This window comes from Molossus molossus, unplaced genomic scaffold, assembly GCF_014108415.1.
Source record: "Molossus molossus isolate mMolMol1 unplaced genomic scaffold, mMolMol1.p scaffold_m16_p_18, whole genome shotgun sequence".
Classification (NCBI taxonomy): domain Eukaryota; kingdom Metazoa; phylum Chordata; class Mammalia; order Chiroptera; family Molossidae; genus Molossus; species Molossus molossus.
The window spans coordinates 6,611,583-6,639,467 of NW_023425353.1; the positions used below are offsets into that span (position 1 = coordinate 6,611,583).

Sequence of the window (27,885 nt, forward strand, 5' to 3'; positions counted from 1 at the left end):
GTAAGCCCACCCTGGGACTGGATGAGGCACTCACGTTCTTGCTCTTGACGGAAGCCTTCCAGGTTTGCAGACAGTCACACGTGACCCAAATGGTGAGATGATTGACATGTTTGGGCAGAAGGACCTAGATCCCTGTGCCCCTCACCGTCCAATACACCAGCTCCTGGACGCCTTTCATGCCAGCTCACTGGGGATTAAACTTTTAACCCTTTGACTCTGGCAGAAGTGTTACAAGCTAGAACGTGGGTCGTCTGCTGCAGCTCACAGAAGCTAGAATTCATACGACTGCCCGATGGCTGTCACAGAGAGCTTTCATCTTGGGAGGAGTGTGGCTTTATAACGTATGTGGTGCAGTATTCGTCGTACTTGGAGCTTGTTAAAGTGAACCATTACGCGCAGTGGAAGGTGCCTTGGTCCTATCTGATACTGGAAGTCAGTCTTGGACTATTTCGGTTTGCATGTACCTACACATACATATTAAAGAGATTGGAGTGGTCATGCTCGATGTGAATTGGGTTTACTTACTGTCTGATGTTTTCTTTGTAAAAGCCAATACGGAGGGCAGTGTTGACAGACTAAATCTTTCAGTTCTATTTATCAAAATAGGGGTCATGTAACTCCAAAACTCGGGCGACAGATATGGTACACCTGCTTTGGCTCCTTCTTCGCTGTGGTGTGAGCACTGTCACCAAGTCACGGCCTTCTCCCCGGAAGCTGTTCTCCAGTCACCACGCCTCCAGGGGCCGTCGCCTCCCACGCTGGTTCAAATCTGTGTGTGTGAAGTGGCGTCATTCTCTAGGAGAATTTTACTTATCTTAATTGAAATCATAAGTGGGAAGGGGGTAAATTTCAGCATATCAAAAAGGGGGGAGAGGGCTTATCAGTCTGCAGAGAGGGGTCTGGGAGGGACATCTGTCTTAGTTCAGGGCAGCCTCTAGGTTTTGAAGGCTGGGACCCATTCTTATACCATCATCACCACCTGTGGTCCCATCGAAGTTGGGATTGCAAACCATTAGCTCCAGACAGCTTTTATCAGTAAATAGGAAACCCTGGATTGTGAAGAACCAAAAGCCACCTGTCCACAAAACTATAAAGGATATCTTACTTCTGATCCATTTTAATTAAACAGTGAGATTTGAAATGAAGAAATACTTGGGCATCAGAATAGAATTCAGGACTGTGTCCCTAGAGCTTGGAAAAGGACCAAAATAGAGTTGGGGCTCTTGACCAGTCATGGAAGGTACTGGTGTAGAGAGACAGCCAGGGGCAGTCGAAAGAGCACAGGCTTTGAAGTAGGACTGACTTCATCCAGATCCTGCTCCATTGCTTGGCAGCTAATTGCCCTTGAACACATTATTTACGCTCTCTGAGTCTCAGTTTACTGATCAGAGAAGGTTGTGCTACATAATTCCTAGCACTGGGAAAATGAATACTCAATAATTGCTAATCCTCCATACCGTCTCACTCATTGTAGTGAGGAGAAGGTTGCAGGTGTAACAGGTGAAGAACACAGGAAGAAGAGGTCAAGGACCCGGTCGACACACTGCCCTGGCTCACCTCCTGTCCCCAGAGGCGAGTCCCAGTGGGAATGTGGCTCTTCTGTCAGATGTCACTCCCATGCTGTCCGCTTCGCAAAGGTGGAATGAGATGATTGGGTTTATCTTGATCGAGTAATTAAAAATACCAAAATGTTGTTTGGTATTAAGGGTGGTGTTTGTGATACTTCCTTTTGATGCTGGGATTTTCAGGCTTGATTGTGAACTCATTCAAAGTATTTTTTCCTTGGAAGAAATTAAAAGGGCAGAATGGGAGGGTATTTTTCAGGATACGGTATTTTCCTCATGTTATTTGTAGCTATTTGGGGGGGTACATCATTTGCTTTAACCCAAGGATCCCAGGGCTTGAATTCATACAAAAGAAAATAATGTCAAACTTCAAGAACAAGCCAAAGGTGGAAAAGCAAGCTGGTGTAGCTCACCCAGATTTCAGCAGCAGGTAAATCTGGTCCCAGCTGAAGTGATCTGTTGGCTTAGTCGTAAGATGACAACAAAGCCCAAGATTGAATTCCTCACCTGAGTCACATCCTTACCAACTGAGTCCATTTAGACTCCCCTCTAATTAGCAGAGTGTTTTATTAAAGACAGGCATACAAACATCAATTATCCAAGCTGCATCTCATTTTCTTCATCATTTATTTTCTTTCGTTGGCTGCCAAAGGATTAGAAGACATGATTATAATTCAGCAGGAAAATGAAAACAACAAAAAAGAGAAAAACAGTTCCACAAAAACATATGCTTAAACAAGAACAATATTCAAAATGAAAATTGCTTGTGATTTTAAAAAGTCTTTTCTTACCTGATACAAACATGGTTGCTTGATTTTATCAGTATTCACTACAAGAGGATTAGATTCCCACTGAGTTGGAATAAGCAGAAACAAACCGAATAGTTTCATTTACTGTGCTTAATGTATATGGTACAGTATGTTTTAAATGCAGAACAGGACTTAACCATTTACAATAACTGTTGCAAAATAGCTGGCTTACTGCTGAAGTCTTGTTCTTTGTTCCCTTCCAGCCAATGTCAGGGAGTGAAGAGAATATAGTGAAGACTTTCAAGTCATTTTATGAACTTGTTAAAGGTACAGGCTTTGTTTTAAAGGAATGACATTAAAATTGGCGTGGACATATTTAATCAGTCATCATTACAGGCTGGGTACCTTAATGTTAGTGATGGCAAGAAAATGGCTGGACAGAGGCAAATAACTTGAAATCTGAAAGTGCTAGCAGAGAAACATCTAATGATGCAAAGTAGCTGAGGTGTGGTGCTTGCAGTGAACTTGAGGGTAAGCATGAACCCAATCCTGTCTCTGCCAGAGCTTGGCAAATTCTGGCCAAATCTGGCCCACCACTTGTTTTTGTAAATAAAGTTTTATTGGAACACAGACACATTATTCATTTACGATTGTCTGTGACTGTTTTCATACTATAACAGCAGAGTTGAGTAGTTGTGACATACTGGCCCTTAAAGCCTAAAATATGTACAGACTGCTCTTTAATAGAAAGAGTTTGCCAACCCCTGGTGTATGTCTGTGGCACCCCTAAGATTGCCCAGCTGTCCAGACAGCCCTGCATGTGCTATGGTGAAACAGACCTTGGTTTGAACTGTGACTACTTAATAAGTATAAGACCCTAAACTCCCTGAGCCTCAGTCTATCCTTAAAATGGAGGTCATAAAACGTATCTTACGATCTTAATGTGCATACATTGTGGTCGCTGAATAGAGATCATTCCCTTCCTGGCCTCTCTGAAGCCTTTGTAGGTGTGTTGAAACCACAATCCTCGAACTCCTCGTGGCTGAGCGCCTGCTGGTGGGGCCTGTCTCATCCCACTCCCCTGCTCAGGCCCCGGGCTCCTGGCACCAAGTTCTTTTCTGCCCTGGACTTTGTCCTTGGTGTCCTCTTCTCTCCGGGTACTCACTCCCTGTTCTGTGAATCTGCTTGGCCTCTTCCAGACTGTTCTTTAAGTTCTGTGAAAGGCCCCCAACCATCCGGGGTAGCATGGGTCCTGCCCTACACCTCAGAGCCAGCGTTTCCCTCCCTTTCATAACTATTGTCGCAGTTTGCAATTTCAGATATAGAACATCTGTGTCTGTTTCTTAAAGGTCTTTCTTGCCCGCTTGGCTGCTGACCACACAGTGGTTGAAAAACACCTGGCATAGAGTAGGCCCTCAAGGGTGTGTTTGGAATAGCAATCTGGCAATGTTTGCATTTCATGAAGAGGAGTCTAGGTAATGTTGAAGACAAAGAACTGAATGTTTGACAACAGACTGACTGCATGAGTTGATGCAAGGTGTGTTTACCTCTCTGAGCCTCAGTTTCCCCACTTGTAAAATGGGATAGTTAGTATCTGCGTCACGTGTTTGTGGCAGAGCTGTGGTAGTGGATGAGAAAGCATTAAGCGCAGTGCGTGATGTAGGTCCTCACTAGGTCTGAATGACATGTGACAGTAGATACAGCCACAGCCGTGGTGATTCTCCAGATGTCCCTCAGTTTCCTTATCTGTGATGGAGATGCTACTACTTACGTGTTAAACGTGTTAATACATGTAAAATAATTACAGTTATGCCTATCACCTGCTAAATGCCTAGTAAACGTTAGTGGCTGTTGTATTTTTGATTATGATTAATATATTTTCTTAGAGATTGTGGACACTTTTCCCAGAAGAATACACATTCAAACAAAATTCTGTAGATCGTTGCAAAGCATTCACCACCTCCCTGCAGCTCACCCTCCCACAAGCCTCTGCGCCCCATCCCTGATTAGTCCCGGGACTTAGCTAGAATTATCCAGAAAGATTGTCCTGTGTGTGAATTTATATGACTGGGGTTTCCTAATGCTCATCAGTTGCTCAAAATGATTATGTTCCTCCTAAAAAAAGTTTTTAGTCATGATTGCTATTGGTTTGTTTGTTTGGGGTTGAGAGGAATTTATTAAATACCAAAGACTGTTGTTGCTTTTCTTCTTTTGAATTTCATTCTTTACTTTTTAACTGTGGACTAAACTCTGCAGCTGGAGTGCATACTCGGCAGAGCCAAACACACAGCCATGTGCAGACCTGCCCTGGGGCTGCCAGATCCCTGCACAGCTGCGCCCGGGCACCGCAGTGGCCCCAGTAGGTGACCTTCACTGGGAGTGTCTGGGTGCTTGCATAGACCAGCGCAGACCTCTCTAACATCTCTTCCTCAAGACAATTCAGGTTGTTGCTGCTGCTGTCACAGAAGGGCTGTTAGTGGCTGTGATAATGAATGCACTGTGAGGCACCTTGGAACATCTGGCAGGCTTTGTAAATGCTCAATAATAATGATGATGTCACAGTGCTTTCCTTTTCAAACTGTCTTAACTTCATCCTCAGTTTGAGATTACAGATCACAGCAGTTCATTCTAGAAATGGGCCCAGAGTGAAACCAAAATCAGATTTCCCCTCCCCTCCCTCTTCCCCTTCCCCTCCCCCTCCCCTCCCTCCCCCTCCCTCCCCTCCCCCTCCCTGTCCTCTCCCCCTCTCCCCCTCTGACTCCCCTCACTGCTTTCCTTTCTTGTTCTCTCTCTCTGTCTCCAGTGTACTTCACCTGCTCTCTCTTCTCTGTCCCTCACTCCCTCTGCTGTCACTCCCCCGAACCCCAGGGTAGGCTACGTTCAAGACTAGCCTTCACCCAGCTCTGGAAAACGAAGGAATAAGCAGAAAGAACCAAGTCCCCGTCCCTGGCCCCTGCCACTCGCCTGGCCTGCAGCCTCTCTGGTAGCCTGGACAGCCCTGCGTTCACGCTGCTGCTCCCTTCCACCCGAGTCCCTGCTCCTTCCTTCCTCCGTCTCCTGGAACATCACCTCTTCAGGAAGCCTCTGGTCGCAGCGCCTGCATCACTGCCCTGCCCTGATCTCAGCTCTGTGACTTTTTAGACCCAGGACTGTAACCGCCAGTCTCCAGGTCTGGCACTCAGACCGGTCTTTGCATTCTGTGAGGACAGCGATGATTCCTCAGCTCCTCACCCGAAGCATTTAACTCTGCCAGGTACAGGGTGGTGGCCAGTCAGTGTCTGTTGACACTGTTAATTTAATTCATTCGGTCTTGGTTATGCTGCCTCGGATTGTGCGGCTGTGCGGGAGACACTGCCTGGTCCTGCCATGTGGGAGCCCAGCGGTGACTCACAGGAGCGGAGCGGTTGGGGATGGGGCGCAGGGCGAGAGGTGAGGAAACGACATGGAGAACAGCAGTCCCCACCTCTCAGCAAGTCTGGGAAGGCGGGCTTTTCCTTGGGCTCAGCACCAGCTGGAGTGGCTGTCACTGTCCGGTGCCCACCAAGCATTGTGACATGCTGACTTGTAAGAGACTCCTGGGGACAGGTACCCCGAGGCGACACCAGCACCGCAGCTCACACCCGACACCCTTCAGGACACCCCATTGGAGGTCGGTCACAGAGCCACGGGCACCTGTCACCTTGCCCTCCGCCTGCCTGTGCAGGTGAACGCATGTGAGCTTGTGTGTGTGATACGACTACTCCGTAGAGCAGTCATACTGCTTTACATGGAACAACAGAGTAAATCACTCTTTTTTTAATCCTCACCCAAGAACATTTTTCCATTTTAGTTCAGATAGAGTAGAAGGGAGAGAGAGGAAGAAAGAGAGAGAGAGAGAGAAACATCGACATGAAAGGGACACATCGAGCGGCTGCCTCCCGCGTGACCCCAACCAGGCTGGGGACAAATCGCAACCGAGGTATGTGCCCTTGACCAGAATCGAACCCATGACTGATTGGTCCGTGGGCTGACGCTGTAACCGCTGAGCCAAACCGGCCAGGGCCAGAGTAAATCACTCAAGTTGACAGGACAGGACGACTTCACTGAGAAGCTGATGCTATCTGCACTCAGCCTCAGACCCGTGCCGGCTGGAGCAGGGCACAGGGATGCGCGCGGCCCCTGCCTCGCTCGCCAAGCCGTGCGGACAGCGGGGAAAGCTGTCATTAGAAAGCTAGCTTCTGCCTACCAGTCGGCCTGCTGTGAATGGTGAGGGGCAGTTCTTTTTTGGGAGTAGCCCCAATCTGTAATTGGCTTGAAAAATACTGCTCATTTATTTCATTCTTTTTATTCAATGTCAATAAGGTTTTTTTTCCTATTATATTCAAATTCAGCATAACTGAAGTCTATTGAAAGATTCTCTTAATTCTTACTTGCTATCTAGGTAACCTGTCCACTTTCATCATTACTTGTTGAAATAAATGCATGTATAGTGTAGCCACTATGGAAAAGTGTATGTAGACTCTTCAGAAAATTAAAAATAGAGCTGCCATGTGACTCAGCAGTTCCACTTCAGGGCATTTATCCAAAGAAAACGAAGCCTGATTCAGAAAGACACATGCTCCCTATGTTGATTGCAGCATTATTTATAGTAGCCAGCTATGGACACCGCCCAGGTGTTTATCGATACCTGAGTGGATAAAGATGTGGTACATATACACAATGGAATATTATTCAGAAATACAAAGAATGAAATCTTGCCATCTGCAACAACATGGGTGGGTCTAGAGGATATTATGCTAAGTCAGAGAAAGACAAATATCATAATTTCACTTACATGTGAAATCTTAAAAACAACAACAAACAAACAATAGAAACAGACCCATAGATACAGAGAACAAGCTGATGGTTGCCAAAGGGGTGGAGGGTGGGAGGATGAGGATTTAAAATAAAGAAGTAAATGCATATATGGAATAAATACTCAGTATACTTTATAGGCATGTACTAAGCATTTCATGTATATTATCTCATTTAGTCCTTTCAACAACCTATGGACTAGGACTATCATTGCCATTGTCTAGATGAAGAAGCCGTGTTCAGGACGAGGTCTGTACCTTGCCCACAGTGTGTGCCTGGGTCCCAGCTCTGGCAGCTGGCATGAGTGAGCAGGCACTTGGAGCTTCACTACTGCTACTTCTTACCCTTGGGACCTAGAGGCACAGCATGTGAATTCTCCGAGCGCCTTTGTCAGCTACAGAGGGCTAACCCTCCGTGTACTTTCTGAATCGCTTTCTGGCAAGGATCAGAATTAAAAATGAGGGTTCATATAATTGCAGTTTCTAAAACAGCTAAGTGCTGAACAAATGTAAGGCATCTTTTCTCATATGCTGTGTGTAGTTAATTCAGCATATTGAAATCACGGGATTTACTCTGGCGTGCGGTGCACTTATATGCTTTGCAATTAGTGTAGCATAATTTAATTGTGATTCTATTGTTGGAATTTTGATGCCTCCAGCTTGATGAATAGCCATTTTTCTGTGTGTGTTATCAATTAATCTGGGTAATGAATTCTCTTCGTTATCTTGTTCTTCATGTTAATTATACAGGATTTTCTTATATTTATCAAGTCAGGACAAGTACAATTTTCTTTTTACCCACATGTGTTTGAATCTGGAATTATGCACAAACAGACTGGCATTACTGGTTTAAATTTACATGGCTGAAAAGTTCCAGGCAGTGGCTTGACTTTTTTTATGTCTTTACTTATGGTATGAACTCATATCGCTTTCTTTGGGGGGTCTATATCTTTTTTATTAAGAAAAAAGTTGTTATCTAAGATAACTAAGCTATCTCTGACTTTTGAGAGTATATCTCTAGCATATCAAAATGGTATTAAGGACACATGAAAAAATTTCTGTCTTTGCCTGTTAATACGAAACAACAAATAATAAATTCCTGGTTTTGAAATATTCCATGAGCCACATGAAAGATAAATTTAAGTGTAAACCATGGGAAGAAAAGACATTAGTGCATATGATCTTAAATACACTACTCATAACAGTTCCCAACAAGCATATAAAAAAAGCCGAAGATTGTATATAATAAGTGAGCAGTGATTGCATTCATTTTGTGTTTAGAGAAATGACTGATGGGATAATATGGTTACTATGATAATGTTATATTTTGATATTTATTAACTTAGTACTAAATTTTAACTTAGTATTTTCTAGGCATTTATGTTCTATGTTTAAAGAGTCTTTTTTTAATTGTCTCTATTGTTTAGTCAATTATTTTTGAGAATGTTGGCTGCCAGCCTTTTGATGGGCACTTTTTATTTCTGATTTCAGGTTGAAGCCATCCTCGTCAATATATTTGGTGGGATCGTCAACTGTGCCATAATTGCCAATGGGATCACCAAAGCCTGCCGGGAGCTGGAACTTAAGGTGCCCCTGGTGGTCCGGCTTGAAGGTGAGTCATGGTCACGTCCACAGTTCCATCATCACCCTCCTCCAAGGCCGGCCGAGCCGAGTGTTCTGCACTCACAGGCGTGCCGAGGAAGCGTAAGGAGACGCTGGATTCAGTAAGACGAAATAAATGCAGTGACTCTGTGAGCATCTAACAGGCTAATACAGATGGTAGCTCTCCAAGAATGGCATATGTTATGATTCTCCAAATTTTCCCAATGTGTTCGGAATGGAGCCCTTTTATTATGAGTCATTTCATGAGATTAGTGATTTGGAAGAAATACTTTGAGAAATGCTGCTTCAAGAATTACTGATCAAAGAAAGGCGATGGCTGTGGTCTCAGCAATCGTTAAAATTGTCAACCCAAAGAGCTCTGGTTTATTCGGGTTATAGAGTTCAGTATTTATTGATTAATTTAATAATTTGGTAAGAGGAACTTTTAAAATATTTTAATAATTAAATTTGTATTTTTTTATATTTTATAGTATTTCTTTTATATATAAATATATGTACCACGTATTTTATTAAAAACAAATATCTTAAAATTTTCATAAGAATAGCAGCATTGTTTTACATTTTTGAAATCTCTTTTATATGTAGTTTAATATCTGCTTATTCATTTTATCTGTTGCAATATGTTGTTTTGATTGAAGTAGATGAAGAAAATCTGGCCTCATATACAGTATTTATTTGAAAAAGGAAGGAGTTTTTAATAATCATTTCATATAATTTTGAATATTCTTTGGTACTGCATTCAAGTCTATAAGCAATCGTTTCTTTATTAAAGATTTGTTTTATGTGGAATCTGAAACTATTTTAATGAACTTCTCATAACTCTGCTATATTAAAATCCGTCGGTCTGTCTTGCACATTGAATGGATACATGACTTGTAATATCATGCATTGATCATATGGAACATTTTGGATTATGCAGATCTAAAGGTTGACACATTTCAACATACAATATCAAGGTAATCCCCATTTGTTAATACTATACCATTCTCGTCAGAGAAGCTTGCCAGTACTGGGAACCGTCAAGGAGGTAGATGCAGGGTTTGCAGAACTCTGATTTCCACATACGTGTCCACATTTTAGCATCAGCCACAGAACAGTCGGTTGTTTTCCTGGAAGAAACAGATTCACTGCACTTGTGCCAGATCACAAGTCTGCACCAGCTCGGTGTGTCCGTCGGTCTCCCGGGGGGGGCCTCAGTGGGAAAGGGGTGGCTGACTCCTTCAGGGTCAGCACCCTTCTCTTTGCACCCCTTGCCCCTCAGTGTGCAGCTCTGTGTGGGCTTCTCCTGACCTTCACCCTTCCGGAGGTTGTCTGCAAGGAAGAAAGTCTTCTCTAGAAAACTGTAGAAAATTACCTTTCTGGAAAATGGCTAAATTAAAAATAAGAAATGTCACCTAGACAAAAAAATAAAAGGCAACTTTAAAAGCTATTTTAAATAGCTTTTGCAAAAAAGAAAAAGAACTACTTACGGATTGAGATTTAGTACAATTATTATGTTTACTGTTCATCAAGGACATTCTTGCTTGGTGGTGACCAGCGCGGTTGGGCCAGCTGCTTTGGGTCTGGGTGGCGGCAGGACCATCACTCTGCTTCGTCAGTGCACATGCCAGTGGAGACCATTGTTTTCATTATGATTGTTTTATCATTCTTACTACAAGAAAAATAATGTTTTCCGTCAGGGACCTCCCTCAGGGTTCTGTGGACCCCACTTTGAGGACCAGTAGAGAGGCAAAAATAGGCCGTGTCGCCATCATCAAAAACTTCAGGTTACGGGGATGAAGCAGCCCCCTTGAGTAGATTTCTACAGTGTCATCCTCGAGACAGCTGCATGTCCCCACGTTCGCGCTGGCGCATCATCTCCCGGAGACCTCGGACACTTTGACCGATGTGTCTCTATCCTTTGAGGTCAGGACGCCAGCGTAGCTACAGCCTGTCTCTCTGTCTCCTTCTTCCTTTGGGCCTCTTTCTTCTCTGCTCTCTGCCGCTCTCCTTTCTCTGCGACTCTACCTCACAAACTTGGATCAGCAGTCATGTGGACTTGGTGGAAATAATGATCACAAGGGAAAAATGAAAATAGCGAAAGCTCTAGTGGCAAAGTTTAATATTGACATTAAAACATCTGAATGAATTAAATCTTCTTCACAAGGTAAATGCAACATAACTGATTCCATTGAAAATAATTTAAATAAAAGGGAATAATTGTCAAGGCTGCAGTGAAAATAGTATTGATCAGGGAGCTAATGGGTTTATCAGTATAAGTGTAACTCTGATTAAAATGTTGATGTCGGACTATTTTCAGGGTAAAAGTGACTGGTGACCCTCCGGTTCTACAAATCAGCTCTTGTGTTCTTGAAGGAGAGCAGGTCTCCAGACTGGTGCCTGCCACAGTGCCCCCCTTCTGTCCGGGTCCCCCCTGCACCGTGCGGTCAGCAGAGGTCCATGATCATCAGCTTTTAGTACAGCCTAGAAAAGAAAGTTACCTCACTTTTATTTTTCCCCAGAGATTAAAAGGAACAGTTGTCTTTTTCACACAATGCTTAATATTCTGGAAGGAGGAAATGATCCTTGTCATTTAACTTATGCCTATTGTGTGTGTCTGGATAATAAACATGCTGAAACACGCAGTGACCACATGCATGAGATCTCCCGTACTGATCTCTGTTGGTGTCACGATCTGCCCAGCACGAGGAAGCTTTGTGTTTCTAACTTTGTTACACAATCAGATTTGCATCTTTTGAGTTACTGTACTTTCAAGCTATATGTCTGTGGGTTTTTAATCACTTAATTGATATACTAAATACTATATGCAGGTTATTGAGCTTTAGGCATTAAGGAGGATGTATAGAAATATAAGTGAGAAATGATCTGAGGCCCAGCCAGTAGGGCTCAGTGGTTGACCCATGGACCAGAAGGTCTTAGGTTCAGTTCCCGGTCAGGGCACATGCCCAGGTTGTGGGCCAAATCCCCAGCGGGGGGCGTGCAGGAGGCAGCCAGTCAGTGTTCTCTCTCATCGATCTTTCTATCTCTCTCTCTCTCCCCTTTCCTCTCCCTCTGAATTTAATAAAGAAAAAATATTTTAAAAAAAGAAAGAAATGATCTCAGTTACTAGATTACGGGAAATAAGAAAGAAAATATAATACAAGATAATATTTATGTTAACAAGTGTTTGTCCTACTAAAATCTGCTTCTGTCTCAGGAGCAGTGGCCAGCGGGGCTTCCCAGAGGGCCACCACCAAGGCCTGTGGGACCTTCGGAAACACTGACACTCTCCATGTCACTGGGACACGGGGCATTGCAGGTGCTGAGCAAGATGAGCTCAGAGAGGGGACTGTCCCCAGAGTTCTGGAGGCTAAACACATCCCGGCGAACTTTGACCTCGCTCTTCTCTCAGCGTCACGCCCCTGTCCTGTAATGAGCACCTCGGACCTTCATCAGGGAAGGGCTTTTCACATCTTCGGAGTCCTTGCTGGTGTTCTTTTCCTCCTCTGGTAGGAGTGAGCATCCTGTGTGATAACGTTCTCGGCATGGTCTGGGAAACCGGCAGCCCCACACCAAGGTTAAGACTAACCCAGCACTGTTGGTTCTACATAATGCAGGAGGGAAAGATGAAGAATTCTGCTCCAAGTCTGCTCTTGGCACTCATATTTAACAAAAGTGACGTGCAGAAAGTGGAGAGGGCATTATCCGTAAAGGCCTGTGAAGGACACTAATGAAAGCCAGGAGTGCTCAGTGCTGGGAGGGCCCCCGCGGAGTGCCTGCTGTGACTCGCCGCTGCCACGCCCTGCCCCTCTCCGCTTCCTCCGCATCGGCTCCTGGGATTACAGTACATCCAGAGATGTGCGTTCGCAAAGAAATACTATAAAGGAGAACTTCCAAGTTGAAAGTGGGAATAAGTGCAATTTGAATCATGGGGAGAAAGGAGGGAATTTAGTGGAAGACATCGGGTCTGTTCCGTACGTGGGAGTCGATACTGGCACCCTAACAGTGACAAACTGACACCGAGGACCTGCAGATGCAGCTGTCCTGGAGAGAGGACTGACTTGGCAGCTACGTGTTATGGCTGAAAGAACAGAGTGGGAACCTCAAGTTAGTAGCCAGAGTGCATGACGTAGGGATGTAAAGCCCAGGCAGGATGCTGTGTGGAAGTAAAAGTGCAGTAGAAAAGCAAAGGCAGAGAGAAGGGAGAGCTAGGGTTCCACGCAATGACCAGGAGAACCATGCATAGCTGGGGGAGTTGGGAGAGTCGCAAGTGGGAACTAGAGAGAATGGGTGTCTTACATTAGCCGTCTTCTCTGAGATGAAACTCTGACATCAGGTGGAATGCATATGGGGGAGGGGTGGGATACAGGAGCCGGGAGCCGGGGACGGCCAAGGGGAGGTGTGATAGGCAAGTGCATCCCACCCCATCTGCAGGCCCCAGGAGGGCACATCAGGACTTGCTGCATTGGGCTGTGTTTCCCAGCAGTGCAGCCCAGGTGAAGTGAAAACCACCCCAAACCAAAACTCACAGGAGGTCTGGTTCTCAGCACTTCGAATGGGAACAAGTTGCTGACTACGGGGACCTTGGAGGAATGTCTCTTACTCAATCTGAAATTTTCATTTGCTTGCTTCTGGGTTGAAGCAGAAATCTTGCTCCTCCCACAAATATCTCTGCATTTAGTTCCATTTTACCCAACCTTACAGAATGATTCGGTCCCTCCTGTTTTTCCTAAACAGGGCCACCCTCCATTGCCTTTGGTGACAGAAAGAAAAGGGGCAGGAGCATTCTGGACCTTCCCAGTGGTCGTTTCTAGTTGACTTGACATAGCACTATGCTTTCCATCTTAGCTGATGAGTTTCTCAGTGATCTTTATTCATATTAATATTAAAATTGGTTAGCGTTTCCAGAATACACACCATTGTCTAGCTAGTGGGAGAGATGATAAAGGGGTGCCACCACCCCAACATCTATTTTAAAGCTGAATGACACATAAAATAAGTGTGGTAGAAAATTTTTACCAGAGTCTGAATTACAGTAATAAATAATTATTATTGCCAACATTTATTAGCTGCTTTCTAAGTTTCAGATCCTCTGACACTTGGCTCTATAGTCTGAATGAATAATGAGATTTTTAATAACCAAGATAAGAGACATTTCTAAAGCCTGATAATAGTATCTCTTTCTTATAAATAAAGACAGTGGCCTCTCCTGCTCGTTTGGTGGCCATTTGGAAGACACACACCTGCCATGGCGTGGCTCACATTTGAAAGACTGCTGCACACACAGTGTTTCAGGAGTGTCCTGATGAGGAAGGTTCGACTCGGTCAAATCAAGCTCGATTTAGTGGGATTTTGTGGACAAATCTTTGTTCTCAGCTGTATAATGATTATAAGCTGTTTTACCAGTGGATAAGGAAGGGATTACTCTGCTGTTTGAAAATGTAACTTTATAATTACATGTATTTACTTGCCTTATCAGAATAGAACTCACCAGCTGAGACACAGGATTATTTTTATTTAAAAGACTCCTGGGTAAATTGAACAACCACATTTTGAGGGGAGCTTATTAGCTTTTGTCGACTATTGTTTCTGTTATGAATGCAGAACACATAACCTGGAATGGGTTTTCTTTTCTTTTTGCAATGTATACATACTTAGCATAAAAACTATCTACGTGGTTAATCCAGGCCAACCCACATTACTCTGGAGACATAAGACATTTATTGACAGCTTTGCGTATTCGGCAAGCAAAGGTGTTCTAGCCAGAGCTTCAGATTTGGGTGTGGTTTTACAGTTCTAGATCCCAGAACATTTCCTCAGAGAACTTCTCTTGTTTCGAATTCATTTTTCTTTGCCGTTGTCCTACTTAAACCTGCAGCCAACTCCCATGTCTCAGAGGTGCCTGAAGAGGACATTGCTTGTCTCTCAGGTGCTCATTATGATTCCAAGTTAAACTCATAAAGAAGTAATAATGAGTCTAGATAATATGTAGCTTGGATCCCATTTCTCTTAGCCAAATCTTTTCAGTTTGATTTGTCTACCCAATACCAAAGGTTTTTTTCAGCAACATAAACATTTTGATTCTCTTTTGCCAAATATCTTTAGAAACAAGAGTCTGTCCAGCCCCCCTCCTTCTTTTTGCCAGTCTCTGTAGTGTGCCCTGGACTCTCCAATGTTGTTGACATCATGAACAGATATCTCTAAGGCAGAAACGTTGTATTTCGTTGCTTTTGCTTTCTCGACCAAAGCACCAGCCCCTCTTCTCCACGGACACTCTTATCCTTGCCCTCAGAAATACTGACAGATTGGAGCCACCACCAGAGGAATGGAAGTCAAGTGTCCTTCTTAGCACGACCACAGTACAATCTCTCCGTGATGCCTTGATCTGCTAAAGGGGAAACGAACCCTCGAGTGTTAGTGTGAAGACACAACCACAGAGCTCTCAGCTGTGTCCATGCGCTTGGCCGCCATCCATTCTGCAAATTTCAGCTACGCTGGGGCGTGGGACCAGGAGAGAAGAGCAGTCATGGTATCTCTGGCTGTCATCAGAAAAAGCAGGCTTTGGCAGGTGGACTCTGGCTGAGTAACTTGAACATGTTTCATGCAGGTTTGGGCCCTGGGCTCACCGCTTCCACCGAGATTCAGCAGAGCACAGGGACCTGCTGAGTGGTGCCCTGGTCCTGGGCCAGGGCTCTGGCTGTGTCCGGTAACATCCCTCCGGCCTCTGCACATTTCCCGCATAGGCTCCGCGCTGAATCTCATCTGCTTTCTCATCTCTGCGCCCTTGCACGGTGAGATGGCCCTGTCCCCTCCAGCACCCCGGCCTCTGCCAGCGCCCCACTCCCTGCTCCCCGTGCAGTCCTGTCGCTGTGATGGGGAATTGGCTCCTGAGGGTCGGCTGTTCTCTGTCAGCTCGCGTTTCTTCCTCTCCGCCTCAGCGGGTCCTCGTCTCTGCTCCCATCTCCTCCCCTCCCCTGCATCCCCGCCTCTCACCTTCCTTCTGCCTCACTGGTGCCCGCGTGCCCCCTTCATCTCCTCCCACCTCGCTGTCCCCATGCGTGTCCTGACAGGCGTCCAGAGTGAGGAAGCGCACTGGACCCCACGTCCCAGTGACACCCCCTCCCTGCAGTCACCCGTGTCTTCTTGCCGTGTGCTCCCCAGTGTTAATTCATCGTCGCCAGGTTAAACCAAATGAGGCGCTGGGCAGTCTTGTTCTGTCACGAGCCTTCAATCTGCTCGTTGTCTAAATTGACAGCCACTCCCAAAGGCTCCATCTGCGCCATGCTTGGACCTCAGCCCCGCCACGCCGTCCTGCGCCAGGTCAGGGGGACCGCGCAGGAGGACCTCTTTACACCGGAGGCTTGGACCTCAGCCCCGCCACGCCGGGCCTGCGCCAGGTCGGGGGGACCGCGCAGGAGGACCTCTTTACACCGGAGGCTTGGACCTCAGCCCCGCCACGCCGTCCTGCGCCAGGTCGGGGGGACTGCGCAGGAGGACCTCTTTACACCGGAGGCTTACGCTCCAGACAGAGGTCCGTTAGGTGTGGCACTTTGAGTTCTCACTCGCCCCAGACAGTGCACGTGACTGAAACACGCAGCGCGGGGACACCGCTGCCCACACAAGCAAACCTCTGAGACCGTGGGTCAGTCGTCCCATGAAGACAAGGCCAGGACCCCGTTAGGGAGGATGGCTTCCGAGGTTTGCAGCTATTTGTTTGGATATAATGCCTCGAGATTCTCTGACGACCTTAATAAGGAGGCGGTTTGTCACTGAGCTCTGCTGGGAGGCGTCCGGGAAGCCCTGCCCTGGCTCCACGCCCTCTCGCTCTGTCTTGGTGCCCCTGCCTCGGCGAGGCCAGCCCGGTCCCTGTGTCCCGCAGGTCATCAGTCTGTGAAGCTTAGCTGGTAGCATCACTCCTGTTGTCCCCAGCCCATCCAACCAGGCATGTTGTCGATCTCTGAGGGAACCCAGAAGATTCTTCCCCATCTGGGTCCTGTCCCTGCTGAGAAATAAGGTCAGGGACTTAGGAGACCAGAACACCGCGTCCATCACCGAGACAGTGCACGGTGCCCTGCTGTGCGCCAACAGCGAGCCTTCTTGCTCTGAACGCGGGGCTTTGGCATCTTGACAAGCCAGTCCCACTCCCCAAGCCAAAAGGACCTGGGCGCCTGCCAGCAGCCTGCTCCCGAGGGAGGGCTGGGCTGGTCCCTTCAGGCGTTCCAGACAGGGGGCTCTCGGGCAGCCCCACGCTGCGGCAGGAAGCGCCGCGTAGTGGTTGTCGCTGGTCATTAGGCTGCCCTCAGCAAGGCTGCCTCAGGTCAGGTGCCCGCCCCAGCCTAGGCCGCGGCCACCCTTTCAGAAGTGGGGCCTGACGTGTCCCCTGAGGAGGAGCAGAGCATGGGCACTTGAAGGAGGGTTAGAGCCAGCAGGTGCAGCACAGCGTCCGCGTCCTGCCATGTGGCATCACCACTCTCTGTGCCCTGAGTGTTTCTGAGGGACTGGACAGATCGTTTCTTCATGCCTCGGTCTCCCTGCGTGACACTGGACAGTTCTGTTAGATCGGCCATCGGAGAGCGTGCACGTGGCTAGCAGAGGACTGGCATGCAGGTAGACTCCCTGTGCTAGTCCACAGGGGCAGGTGCCTCCTGCTAACAGGCCCCCCAGGAGCGCCAGTCGGGGCTGTGCCTCAGCCAGAGGCTCTGCGTGCTCCGGGGGAGGCATGGCTTCGTCTCAGCACCTTGCTTCCTGGCAGTGGCTGCCCGCAGTGCTCTGCCGAGGGGCTGGGGAAAGGGTTCTGTGCTCAGCACTGTCCACCACTAGTGTGGAGCCAAGTATTCGCGGTTGTTGAGTCAAAGAACAGAGGTGGGGTTTGCTCCCCTAGAAACACAGCTGCCACTCATCAGAAGTAGGAAGCCGGGCAGGAGCTGGGAAACCTATGGGTCCAGAGGTGTGACTTGTTTAGGCTAAGGTCCAAACTGCTGCTGAGAAGGCCCGTGTCCTCCAGGGTCGTGCAGAAGCAGCACAGCCCGTCTGAAAGGAATCAGTCTTTTCCCCAAAGGCACACAGTAGGCTGTAATTTGCAGTGTTATGTAGGTAAGAGGTCAGCAGCAAGGCCTGGAATTCTGGAAGCTCCCCCGTGGTCGCTGTACCTAAATCTCCCTCCAGCCTCATCTCTGAGATATTTCACAGGAGTCCAGAAAGAACTGGGCAGGCAGTACCACGCACTCAGACCCTGACTTCTCGCAGAAACTCTCAGCAGAGGTGCACTCAGTCATCCCCCACCTAAGTTCAGAATCATGCACAGTGATGTCACTTTTTAGGCAGCAGTGTAGTTAAAAGTCAGCATTTCAGACAAGTGAGAATTCCTGAGCTCACCCTTAGGTAGCGTATCCGTGGACGGACACAGACTCAATGCAGGCGAAGTCCTCGTGCGGACGGTGGTATGTGGCAGGTTCTTCCTGCCCCTCTCGGGTTGTCAAGTGTTCTTGTGTGCAGAGGGCTTATCCTACCAGAGTTAACGTTAAGGCTCCTGAAACTTTGGTTTTCATTAATTTTTCTGGTTTGTTCTGAGTATCAACACTGCCCTCAGGGAACCCTTTAGACTTGGTCCTAAACCTTTCTGAGTGACCTCAGCACATACACACCATTCTTTGAAATGTTGCCAAGAAGAACTTGGCCATCAGCTTCCTGCTACTGAAGTTGGTGACGTCTGCTGTCGACATAGAAACAGCTGTCACAGTCACACCTGGGTGGTAGTATCTTCTGACCTTGGGAGGAGTCAGCCCCCTGCGTCTTCAGTCTTTGATTTTACAGAGTGAGGGGTGCACTGAAAGCTGCTGAGACTCATCCAGCGGCAGAACGTCCCTGGGTTGCTCAGCCAGTCCGTCCCAGAGCCAGGTTCGAAATTTCAGCTTCCCCATCTGTGAAATAGGAACAAAAATACAGGAGCCTCATGGGGCTATTGTAAAGAGCACATGAGTTTTACAATCACACCCTGGCTTAGTCTGTGTCAGCTGTCGTTATTATCTGAGCTCTTGCCAGGACCTGGAGTGAGGGCGGACCTCTGACCCTCCAGGAGCTGTCCCTCTTCTGATGGCACAGAGCAAAGCTGATGTGATCAGTGACCTAACTTTGCATGTCACCTCTCTCTGGTTGCCACTTGGAAGGAGCATGTGGAGGGCGAGCAAGGGCACAGGGCAGTGAGCACGTGAGGCGGGACCTTCCGCTTTGTACAGTTTGGTTTCCACCCACCTCCCCCTCAGAAAACAGCAGCAGCAGCAACTGCTCCAAGCTGGAGTGGCATCGCTGGGATTCGAGGCCCGCCACACCGGTGGCGCACACAGCAACCACGGGCGTCTGCTGCCGCGTCGCCGCTCGGCTGCTTCTGCCACAGCTTTAGCTCTTTTTTTTATCCTCACCCAAGGACATTTTTCCATTTTTTGTTCAGACAGAGCAGGAGGGAGAGAGAGGAAGAGAGAGAGAGAGAGAGAAACATTGACGTGAAAGGGACATATCGAGTGGCTGCCACCCACACGACCAACCAGGGCCAGGGACAAACTGCAACCGAGGTACATGCCCTTAGTGGGAACCGAACCCAGGTCTCTCTGGACCGCAGGCCGACGCTCTAACCGCTGAGCCAAACCGGCCAGGGCCCGCCACAGCTGTATTTATAGACGCTGCCGTTTGAATTTCCTGTGATTTTTATGTATCACACAATATTATTATTCTGATTTTTTCCCAACTATTTTAAAATGTAAAGACTATTCTTAGCTCGAGGTGATACAAAACGCTGTCACCACCTGGATTTGCCCTCCAGGCCGCTGTTTCCCAGCCCTGACTCAGAACAGCAGAGTCCGACCTGCCACGCTTCACTAACTGGCTGTTGGGCCTGAGCAAGTGGCCGGCCATCCGTGGGCCTCAGTTCCCCGGGGAGACGCTGGAGACTGGCGGTGCAGGCTCCCTGGGCTCCTGCCGGCACTGAGCCCGGCGGGTCGGCAGGTCCCCTGCAGTCACACAGCCGGGGCGCTGGTCCTAGCTCAGCCTCCGACTTGCGGGGAGGTGGATAAGTTCCTAGGCCTCCCCGTGCCTCAGTTTCCCCATCTGTAAAACGGGGATAAAATGACATCACTTTAGGGTTGCCACAAAGATTTAAGTGATAGGATATTTGTGAACCTCTGAACAAACATGTATTGTACCTAGTGTACTACCTGTTGTATTCTTAGAAAACCTGAATTTCCATCAGTAGCAATGGTTGTAAAAGGACAGCTTCACACACTGCCAGCGGTCTTCTTACAGTCCTGTGATGAAAAGCCCCAGGAAGCGGGGGCAGCCTTTGCATCAAACCCTGTGGTTCCGTTCCCTGCCTTATCTGCTCTCCCCGTCAGCGCCCGGGCTGTTCATGGCTCTCTCACCCCACCCAGTGGCCGGAGCCTGTGGCCAGGCAGGCAGAGGAGGTGGAGAATTTTTTAGACTTTAATAATTATTATTATTCTCTTTTATAATGTCCTCCACCAGTAGGGCAAGATTTCATTTTCAATTCGTTCCGCTTTGCTTCTGTGTGTTGCCTTGTTTCAGGCATCGGTGGGTAGATCACCTCCGGCTGAGTGGCTTCGGCTCGCAGGGCGCGCGGGCTGCCGTCTGCTGGGCGGTGGCTCCGGCGGTGGCCCGGGCGGTGGCCCCGGGCGGTGCTGGGGGAGATGGACCGCAGGGCCCGGCTCGCGGCGGGGCTCGGCAAGCTCACGTCCCCCCTCGTCCCTCCCTTTGACTCTGTGCGTCCTCTTCCTGTGCCTGTCCCTCTGGGGTGACTGCCCGACCCTGTCTTTTCCTGTGTCTCCGGCCCTCCCTCTGCCTCTCCCACCCATTCTCTTGTCTAAATTTCTAGTCTCCTTCTCTTATCCCTCCTGTCTCTCTTCTCTTTCTTTCTCTTTCTCACTCCCCTCTGTGTATCTCTCATCTCGTCTCTGCTCAGTGCACGTCTGTCCGTCTGTCTGTATCTCCTGTCTCTCCGTCTCTTCTTGTTCGACCGCCTCTGTCTCGCTTTCTGCCTCCATCTGTTCTCGCTCCCGTGTCCCTCTCGGGCCTCTGTACGCAGCAGCCCACCCCCGCTGGGGAAGGGTCCCCCCTGACCCAGGTCCCTCTGCACATGCTCCGCCTCAGAGCCAGTGCCTGCGCTTTCCAGTTCAGCGGAAGACTCCGTCCAAAGCGGCTCAGTTCTGAGCATGCTTATTATATGCTTAGTAATTAAGGACGTAATTAAAGTGTGACTGCAAGTATAATTAAAATTCACTTCAGCGGATCCTGAAATGGTGAAGCAGGTAGGTGTTTGGGATGGCGCTGCAGGGGCAGCCGGAGGAGGGGCCCGCGCACCGCCTCTGAGCCGGCCAGGGGACCGGCAGCCGCTGGCGCGCGCGATCGGCTGGACCCAGCCAGCCGGCCCTCTCACACAGGGCTGGGCGGCCCCTGGGGGGCCTGGGAGCTTCAGGAGCAGTCTCTCCTTGTTTTTCATTAGGCTATTTGGAGTTTCTGTTACAACTTCCAAAACGAGTTATTTGAGGATGTTGGGCCAGCAAAGCAATCAGAAAAGTAGCCACCCAGCAGCACACTCTGCACTTGTGCCTGTCGGCAGTTGGCCCGTCCATCAACAAGCCCCTCCTGTGTGACAGGCCCTGTGCTGAGCCGGGGATACCTGGTGAGCGAGCCTAACAAAGGCCAGCCCCTGAGCTTACCTTTATTGGGGCGGAGAGATGTCAGTAAGCGATCCCTGACGGTGCTGTGATCTGGATGCACAAAGTACTCTGGAAGCTCATGTTACAGTCCTTTGCTCTAGTTTGGGGTTTGGGAGGTGGTAAAAAGAAGGCTTCCTCAAAGAAATGCCATTTAAAGACATATCTCGTGGAAAGATGGGTGTCAGCCAGGCAGAGAGAGGGCAACAGAGCTCCTGGTGGCAGGCCAAATGCCCCGCATGTCTGCTGGTCAGGGATTTCCAAACCAGACGTTTTCCCCCAGGAAATGCCTGGGGTTAAGTAGGGTGCTGACGAGGATATTAATTAACTGATTTACTTAGGCTAGTTGATGGCAAGGAAGAGCGAGCCATTTATCTCAGGGGAAATGTAGTCAAGAGTTTATTTCATCCCTACAGGAAGAAGGGGGTGACTGAATAAAAAGTTCTGGGCTTGGGCGGAACCAGAGTAAAGCCAGCCCAGCAGGAGAGGGGGCGGGGCGGGACCCTGCCTCTGCTGTTCTCTTGCCTGCTTGTTTGTGACTGTCAGTCCTGTGCTGCCTGTTCATGGACACCAGCCACCCCGATTCTCTGCAGAGCAAGTCTGTTTGCACAAGCTGAAGGCCTCTGCGACCTTCCTTGGAGCAGGTGCAGTCAATGCTTCAGGAACAGTTGAGTCTGCCTTGGATAGCAGGGGGAATGGGGAAAGTAGTTTTAGCCAGAGGGGTGGTTGGAAGGAGCTGACATCCTAATTGTCACGTCATTGAGATTCAGGTGGTCTCCTCTTGCATGAAACTGTGCTGCAAATTTTAAATGCCAAACAGCAGTCCCCAAGAAATGAAAATACGGTGAGAAGAGCAAAGGATGTTGAGAGGGAATCCTGCCAGTCACAAAGCCTCTGCTCCTGGCTAAGAAAAGGAACTGCTTTAGCCCAGATCAGTGGTTGAGCGTCGACCCTGCACCAAGAGGTCGCGGGTTCAGTTCCCAGTCAGGGCACGTGCCCAGGTTGTGATCCCCAGTGGGGGCATGTAGCAGGCGGCCAATTGGTGTTCTCTCTCATCGATATTTCTGTCTCTCTCTCCCTCTCCCTTCCTCTCTCTCTAAAGTAAAAATAAAAAATCACCTTCACTTTTAAAAAAAAGAAAGAAAGAAAAGGAACCGATTTATGAACACCTAGCTACTCAAGGTCATTATACAGATCAAATAAACTGATGTGGGAGGGCTGTAAACCACACAAACGTAGAGGTTTTTTTTATTTTTGCCAACATTATTATGATGACATCTATTTACAAAATCGTGAGGTGTATTCAAGATTCAAACTAGGTATGCTGAGTATTAGTTCCAAAAACCACCAAGCCCGAGAGCGGGTGCGTCCAAGGCTGGTCCAAGCCTCCCAGCGTGTAGGAGCCCTGCTCGCTGGGCGCTGGCCTGCGGCTCCCGCACGCATCCTCTCTGTGAGCGGAGAAGAGCAGCCAGTCTCGGGTTGTCCTGAGGCACAAATGAGCTGACATACTTAGGACCCTGGGACAACCCGCTAGACGAGCCGCTCTTGCTGCGACCTCCGCCCCAGCCAGCACTGCTGTCCCTGCGTCAGTCAGTCAGTCAGTCAGTCAGTCAGTCAGTCCGTCCGAGGCAGCAGGAGGCAGAGGCAGGAGAGCCGGCAGGTGTGCCTGCCTCCTGCAGAGATCCCGGCGGTCCTGGGAGTCATGTTGAGATTGCAGGGTGCTCCGGTGAAAAAGGGAAGGGGAGGGATAAACCACAGAACTTACATGCATGTGTCATGAACAATGGACATGGACAACAAAGCTGGGGACAGGGTGGGGGAGGAGGGTATCAGTGGGGGAAAAAGGAGAAACATCTGTAACAAAAATAAATTAATTAAATAAAAAAACAAACAAAAAGAAAAAGGGAAGAGGGAGAAGAGCCTTTTGTATCTTAAAGTCTACTTCTTCCCTGGCAGATTGGAGGACAGCTGAGGAAAGACTTCTAGTTCACGTCTGTGATGAAAGAGATAAAAATGTACATATTTACTTATTATTCACCTTCTGGTCCAAAGGCCGGCTCGCTCCTGCACCAGGGGGCTTCTGCTTCCGGCTGTGCCTTGCTCGGGAAGGCCTACAGATCGGGGGGGGGGGGGGGGGGGGGGGGGCTCCTTGCCTGGCTCCAGTCCCCGCCACTGGCTGCTCCCCTGTCCCAGTTTTCAACCTCTCGGACTTACCTGCAACTTCCCCAAGTGAATCGGTGTGCACGTTGAGCTTGTGTTGATGACAGAATAGATCTTTACATGTGTATTTGTCGAGGAACAAATCATCCCGAGTTGCTCCAAAATTTAGCAGCTTAGCACCAGGAACATTGATGAGCTCAGTCTCTGCGGTGGGGAATCAGGTGTGGCCTGGCTGGGTCCCGAGGCTCAGGGTTGCGCCCGGCAAAGGTCACGTCAAGGCTGACTGGCAGAGCTGCTTCCGAGTGCACTCACGTGGTCACAGTTCTTCACTGGCTGTTGGCCAGAGTCTGCCCCCGGACCCTTGCCTCCAGCACGGACGTTTGCCTGCTCAGCGCCCGGTCCAGTGATCCAGCAGAGGGGCCAGACGGATCCCAGGCTTCTGCCTCGGTCTCCAGAGTGCGTTCCATCACTGGCTACATCCACACTCTTTGGAAGCAAGTGGGGAGAGGATGGCACAGGGGTGTGAACCCCAGAAGGTGGGATTGAACCTTTGGAAGTTGCCTGCCACTCTTACAAAGTAAAATACTTCATTAAAGCAATGCTGGCCTCTGACGAGAGGCTGGAACTCAGACTCCTAGCGGGTCTTTCTCGTGCACGAGGCGTCTGAGAGGGTGAGGGGGCGCTCTGCTCGAAGCAGGTGCCCGAGCGGCATCGCCGTCTTCACGAAGGTGCCTCCCGCGGTTGCCCGGGCTGGCAGTGCTCCAGGGGCAGACGGGGACCAGTGCCGAGGGCCACATTAGAGATGTCCGGGGCGTGTGTCTTGTGTCCCATTGCATTCCAGGGGCCAGACCTGTCACGTGACCCCGTGCAAGGGGCCTGGGCGCTGCACGCAGGGGGGCAGCCGCCTCCCAGCACAGCTGTCCACTGGGGAGGAGGAGCATGTGTGTGCTGGACGGCCGGGTGGGCTGCAGACTCTCCGCCGCTCTCACAGGGCCCCCTGGCTCCCCGCTCTGCTCCCCACGCGTCTGCTGTCTGCGTGCTCATCCTGCTTTACCTGCAGCGCTTCCGGGCAGTTCGGACAGTGTCGTCAGAACAGGGTCATGTCCCATCTCTGCCGCCGCAGCCGGTGTGACTGTGGGGAAGTTCTAACCTCTGTGCCTCAGTTATCTTGTAACGGGCAACAGGTCCTCTGCAGTCATTGAAAAGACTGCATGTAAGTCACTTACCATTACATCTCGCATAGGTAAGTGCTCAGTGAATATTAGTTATAAGGGAGATGATCACTAGGTTATGTCTGGAGATAAAGAAGTTGGGGCTCAAAGCAGTTAAGTGATTCACCCAAAACTACACAAGGATTGCGCAGCAGAGGCAGGACGAGAGGCCGGGGTTTCCGCTGACGACTTCCCTACCTTTTAGTCGTTGCTTTGCAGAGACTCCTGTGTCAAGTGGTGGCCAGTGAGCATTGAGCCAAAGACCCAGTCAGTGCCCATGTCCCCTTCCCCACCGCTTCCATGGTCCCAGGGCCCCCGACAATCAGCGACATCACCTTTGCCTCCACTGCCCCCTCTAACTCGCCTGTCCCTTCTGTACGAAGCCTGCTGGCCTGCTGTCCTCCCTGCACTCCAGGTCCTCCAAGGCCTGGGCCTCCGCGTCTGTTTGCAAATAGGCTCTGTCTTGCTAACTAGGTAAAAGCACAGGAAACGATGTAAGATGAGATATCTCATTAGATCTGAAATTTTATCACGTTTCTCGCAGGGGCTTGTTCCTGGGAAAGGACAGAAAAGCACTCTGCGTGTTAAGGAGTCGGTCCCAGCAAACCTTTGGGTGAGGCGGGGTGCTTGGCTGGCAAGTGCTACAGACCCTCCAGGAGCGGCCAGGGGAGGCCAGCGGAGGTCGCAGTGCTCATTTTCGGGGCCTCTGCTCCCTTTGGTTATAAAGAACAAGGAGGGCCCGGCCTGTTTGGCTCAGCGGTTGGAGCGTCGGCCCTCAGACCAATGAGTCTTGGGTTTGATTTCAGTCGAGGGCACGTACCTCAGATGTGGTGCATCCCCACTCCCGGTCGGGGTCGTGCAGGAGGCAGCCACTTGATGTGTCCCTCTCACATCAGTGTTTCTCTCTTTCCCTCCCTCCCTCCCTCCCTCCCTCCCACTCTATCTGAAGATAAATAGAAAAATATCCTCAGGTGAGGATTAAAAAAAAAGAGCGCCCCGCTGGTGTGGCTCACTTGTTGCACCAAGAGGTCGCCAGTTTGATTCCAGTCAGGCACCTGCCCAGGTTGTGTGGGGCACGCAGGAGGCGGCCAGTCTGTGTTCTCTCTCATCAATGTTTCCATCTCTCTCTCCCTCTCCCTTTCCCTCTCTCTCTAAAATCAATAAAAATTTTTTTTAAAAAGAATGAGGAGCAAGCTGAAGGGGACGTGTTGAATCCTGTCATTGACTTCAAAGCAGTGGGTTCGTGGCACAGGGGGGCGGATAGTCTGAACCTCAGGACTCAGACCTTTCATTTCAAAGCACTGGACCCGACTTCTGGCAAGGGCCGGAAGCACACTGCATCCACGGGCTGGACTATCCGCAACTTCGTCTCTACCAGCAAAAAGTCTCTTAATCTTTCTGAAGCCCTACCTTCCATCTTCTGTTCCAGCTGGACCACTGGTGGTAGAGAGCTTGTCTCGTACTTTCTCGGGTCATGACATTGGTGAGAGCCTGTGTCCCATTCATTTCCTGGTGCAAAGGTCAGGTACAGAGTGAACAGCCCCGGCACCCTCCCATGTTGCCCCCGAGCCCCATGCTGTTTCACACCCTGATTTTCCATTCTCTTGCTCGTCTTTTACACAAAGCTACTTCTGTAGATCCCATATCCAGACTATTCAGTTAAGGGATAAATCCATTGCAGAAGATTTTTATTTTAAACTTATTGAACAGTGGTTGTTAATCTTTCTTTTTTCACTATCTTATAAGAACCTCATTATTTTCATTTTTTAAATGCCAGAGAAAATAAAGGCAGTACCTTTATAATGCCAGACATTTAGATGAAAAGTGGAAAACAGTAAATTCATCATCTGGATTTTTTAAAGTAGGCATACCCACATCAAAAGAGCTGAAACTGACCGCCAGTGTGGCTCAGTGGTTGAGCACTGACCCATGCATCAGAGGGTCACTGGTTCGATTCCCGGTCAGGGCACATGCCCAGGTTGTGGGCCAAATTCCAGGTTGGGGGCGTGCAGGAGGTGGCCAATCGATGCTCTCTCTCATCAGTGTTTTATCTCTCTCTCCCTCTTTCTTCCTCTCTCTTTAAAATCAATGAAACAAAACAAAACAAAAAAGCTGAAACTGATTTGTGATTAGATTATGTTGGTGAGACCAGCATCTGTGATTTTAGGTTTCATAAAACTTCTAGGGCACCATCTCCGGTTTCATTGCAGTGACTGTCCATCCTGCCCCTTTTCCAGGAACCAATGTCCACGAGGCCCAGGACATACTCAGTAGCAGCGGGCTCCCCATTACCTCGGCCGTCGACCTGGAGGACGCAGCCAAGAAGGCCGTGGCCAGCGTGGCCAAGAAGTAGTGCCCTGCCCTGGCCTGCAGGAGGCGTTCACTGTGCCATGAAAAGGGATGGTTCTCTCTTCACTGTGAAGGAAATGGTTGTCTCGGGGAGAAGCATGGGAAGGGGAGAAGTGAGAATCAGTGTATGAAACATCTTAACCCTATATTTTCTTGAATCAGATATCTGCGTAGCCTGAACGACCTGATTTCACTCTGCCTGTATTACATGAAAGCCCTGTTCTCATCCTTTTCTGTCACCGTGAGCCTGATCAGGAGACGCTGTTGCCAACTTTGGGAGCAGCCCGTGTGGCCAGACAGGCCCTCATTCACTAACAGCAGTTTGGCAGACATTTAAAACTATATAATAAAAAGTCACAGGCCTTAGTAAACTCAGACAAGACTACATTTAACAGATTAACTCTAAAAAAGGTGCTGCTCAGTCAAACAAATGGCTGTTACACACCGTCAGTTTTTCCAAGTTTCTAATTCCAGCACATGTTGGAAATTCCATGAATATTCCAAAATACATTTCCAGCGTAAGGCCCACACCTCCACGTGACATTCCACACATGTATCTGCCATGTGCCTTAATGCTGAATGCATTCCTTACCTCACCTGAAAAATAAAGCCAGAAGCCTTATTTGTGATTTTCCAGTAGAAGATTTCATTTTAATGTGAAAATTAAACAGACAATTCTTATGGAAATCTCTGTA

General features: G+C 48.8%; 1 protein-coding gene across 6 annotated transcripts in view; it reads left to right on the forward strand.

The window, feature by feature from the left end:
- Positions 1 to 27,209, forward strand: part of SUCLG2 (succinate-CoA ligase GDP-forming subunit beta) — a 238,994-nt gene extending 211,785 nt beyond the window's left edge. For all 6 annotated transcript variants that reach the window (XM_036266382.1, XM_036266383.1, XM_036266384.1 and 3 more), the window contains 2 exons: positions 8,638 to 8,758; positions 27,079 to 27,209. In XM_036266382.1, coding sequence (XP_036122275.1) covers positions 8,638 to 8,758; positions 27,079 to 27,194 — 237 coding nt within the window. In that variant the 3' untranslated portion in view covers positions 27,195 to 27,209. The remainder of the gene's footprint in view (positions 1 to 8,637; positions 8,759 to 27,078) is intronic.
- The last annotated feature ends 676 nt before the right edge of the window (positions 27,210 to 27,885 follow it).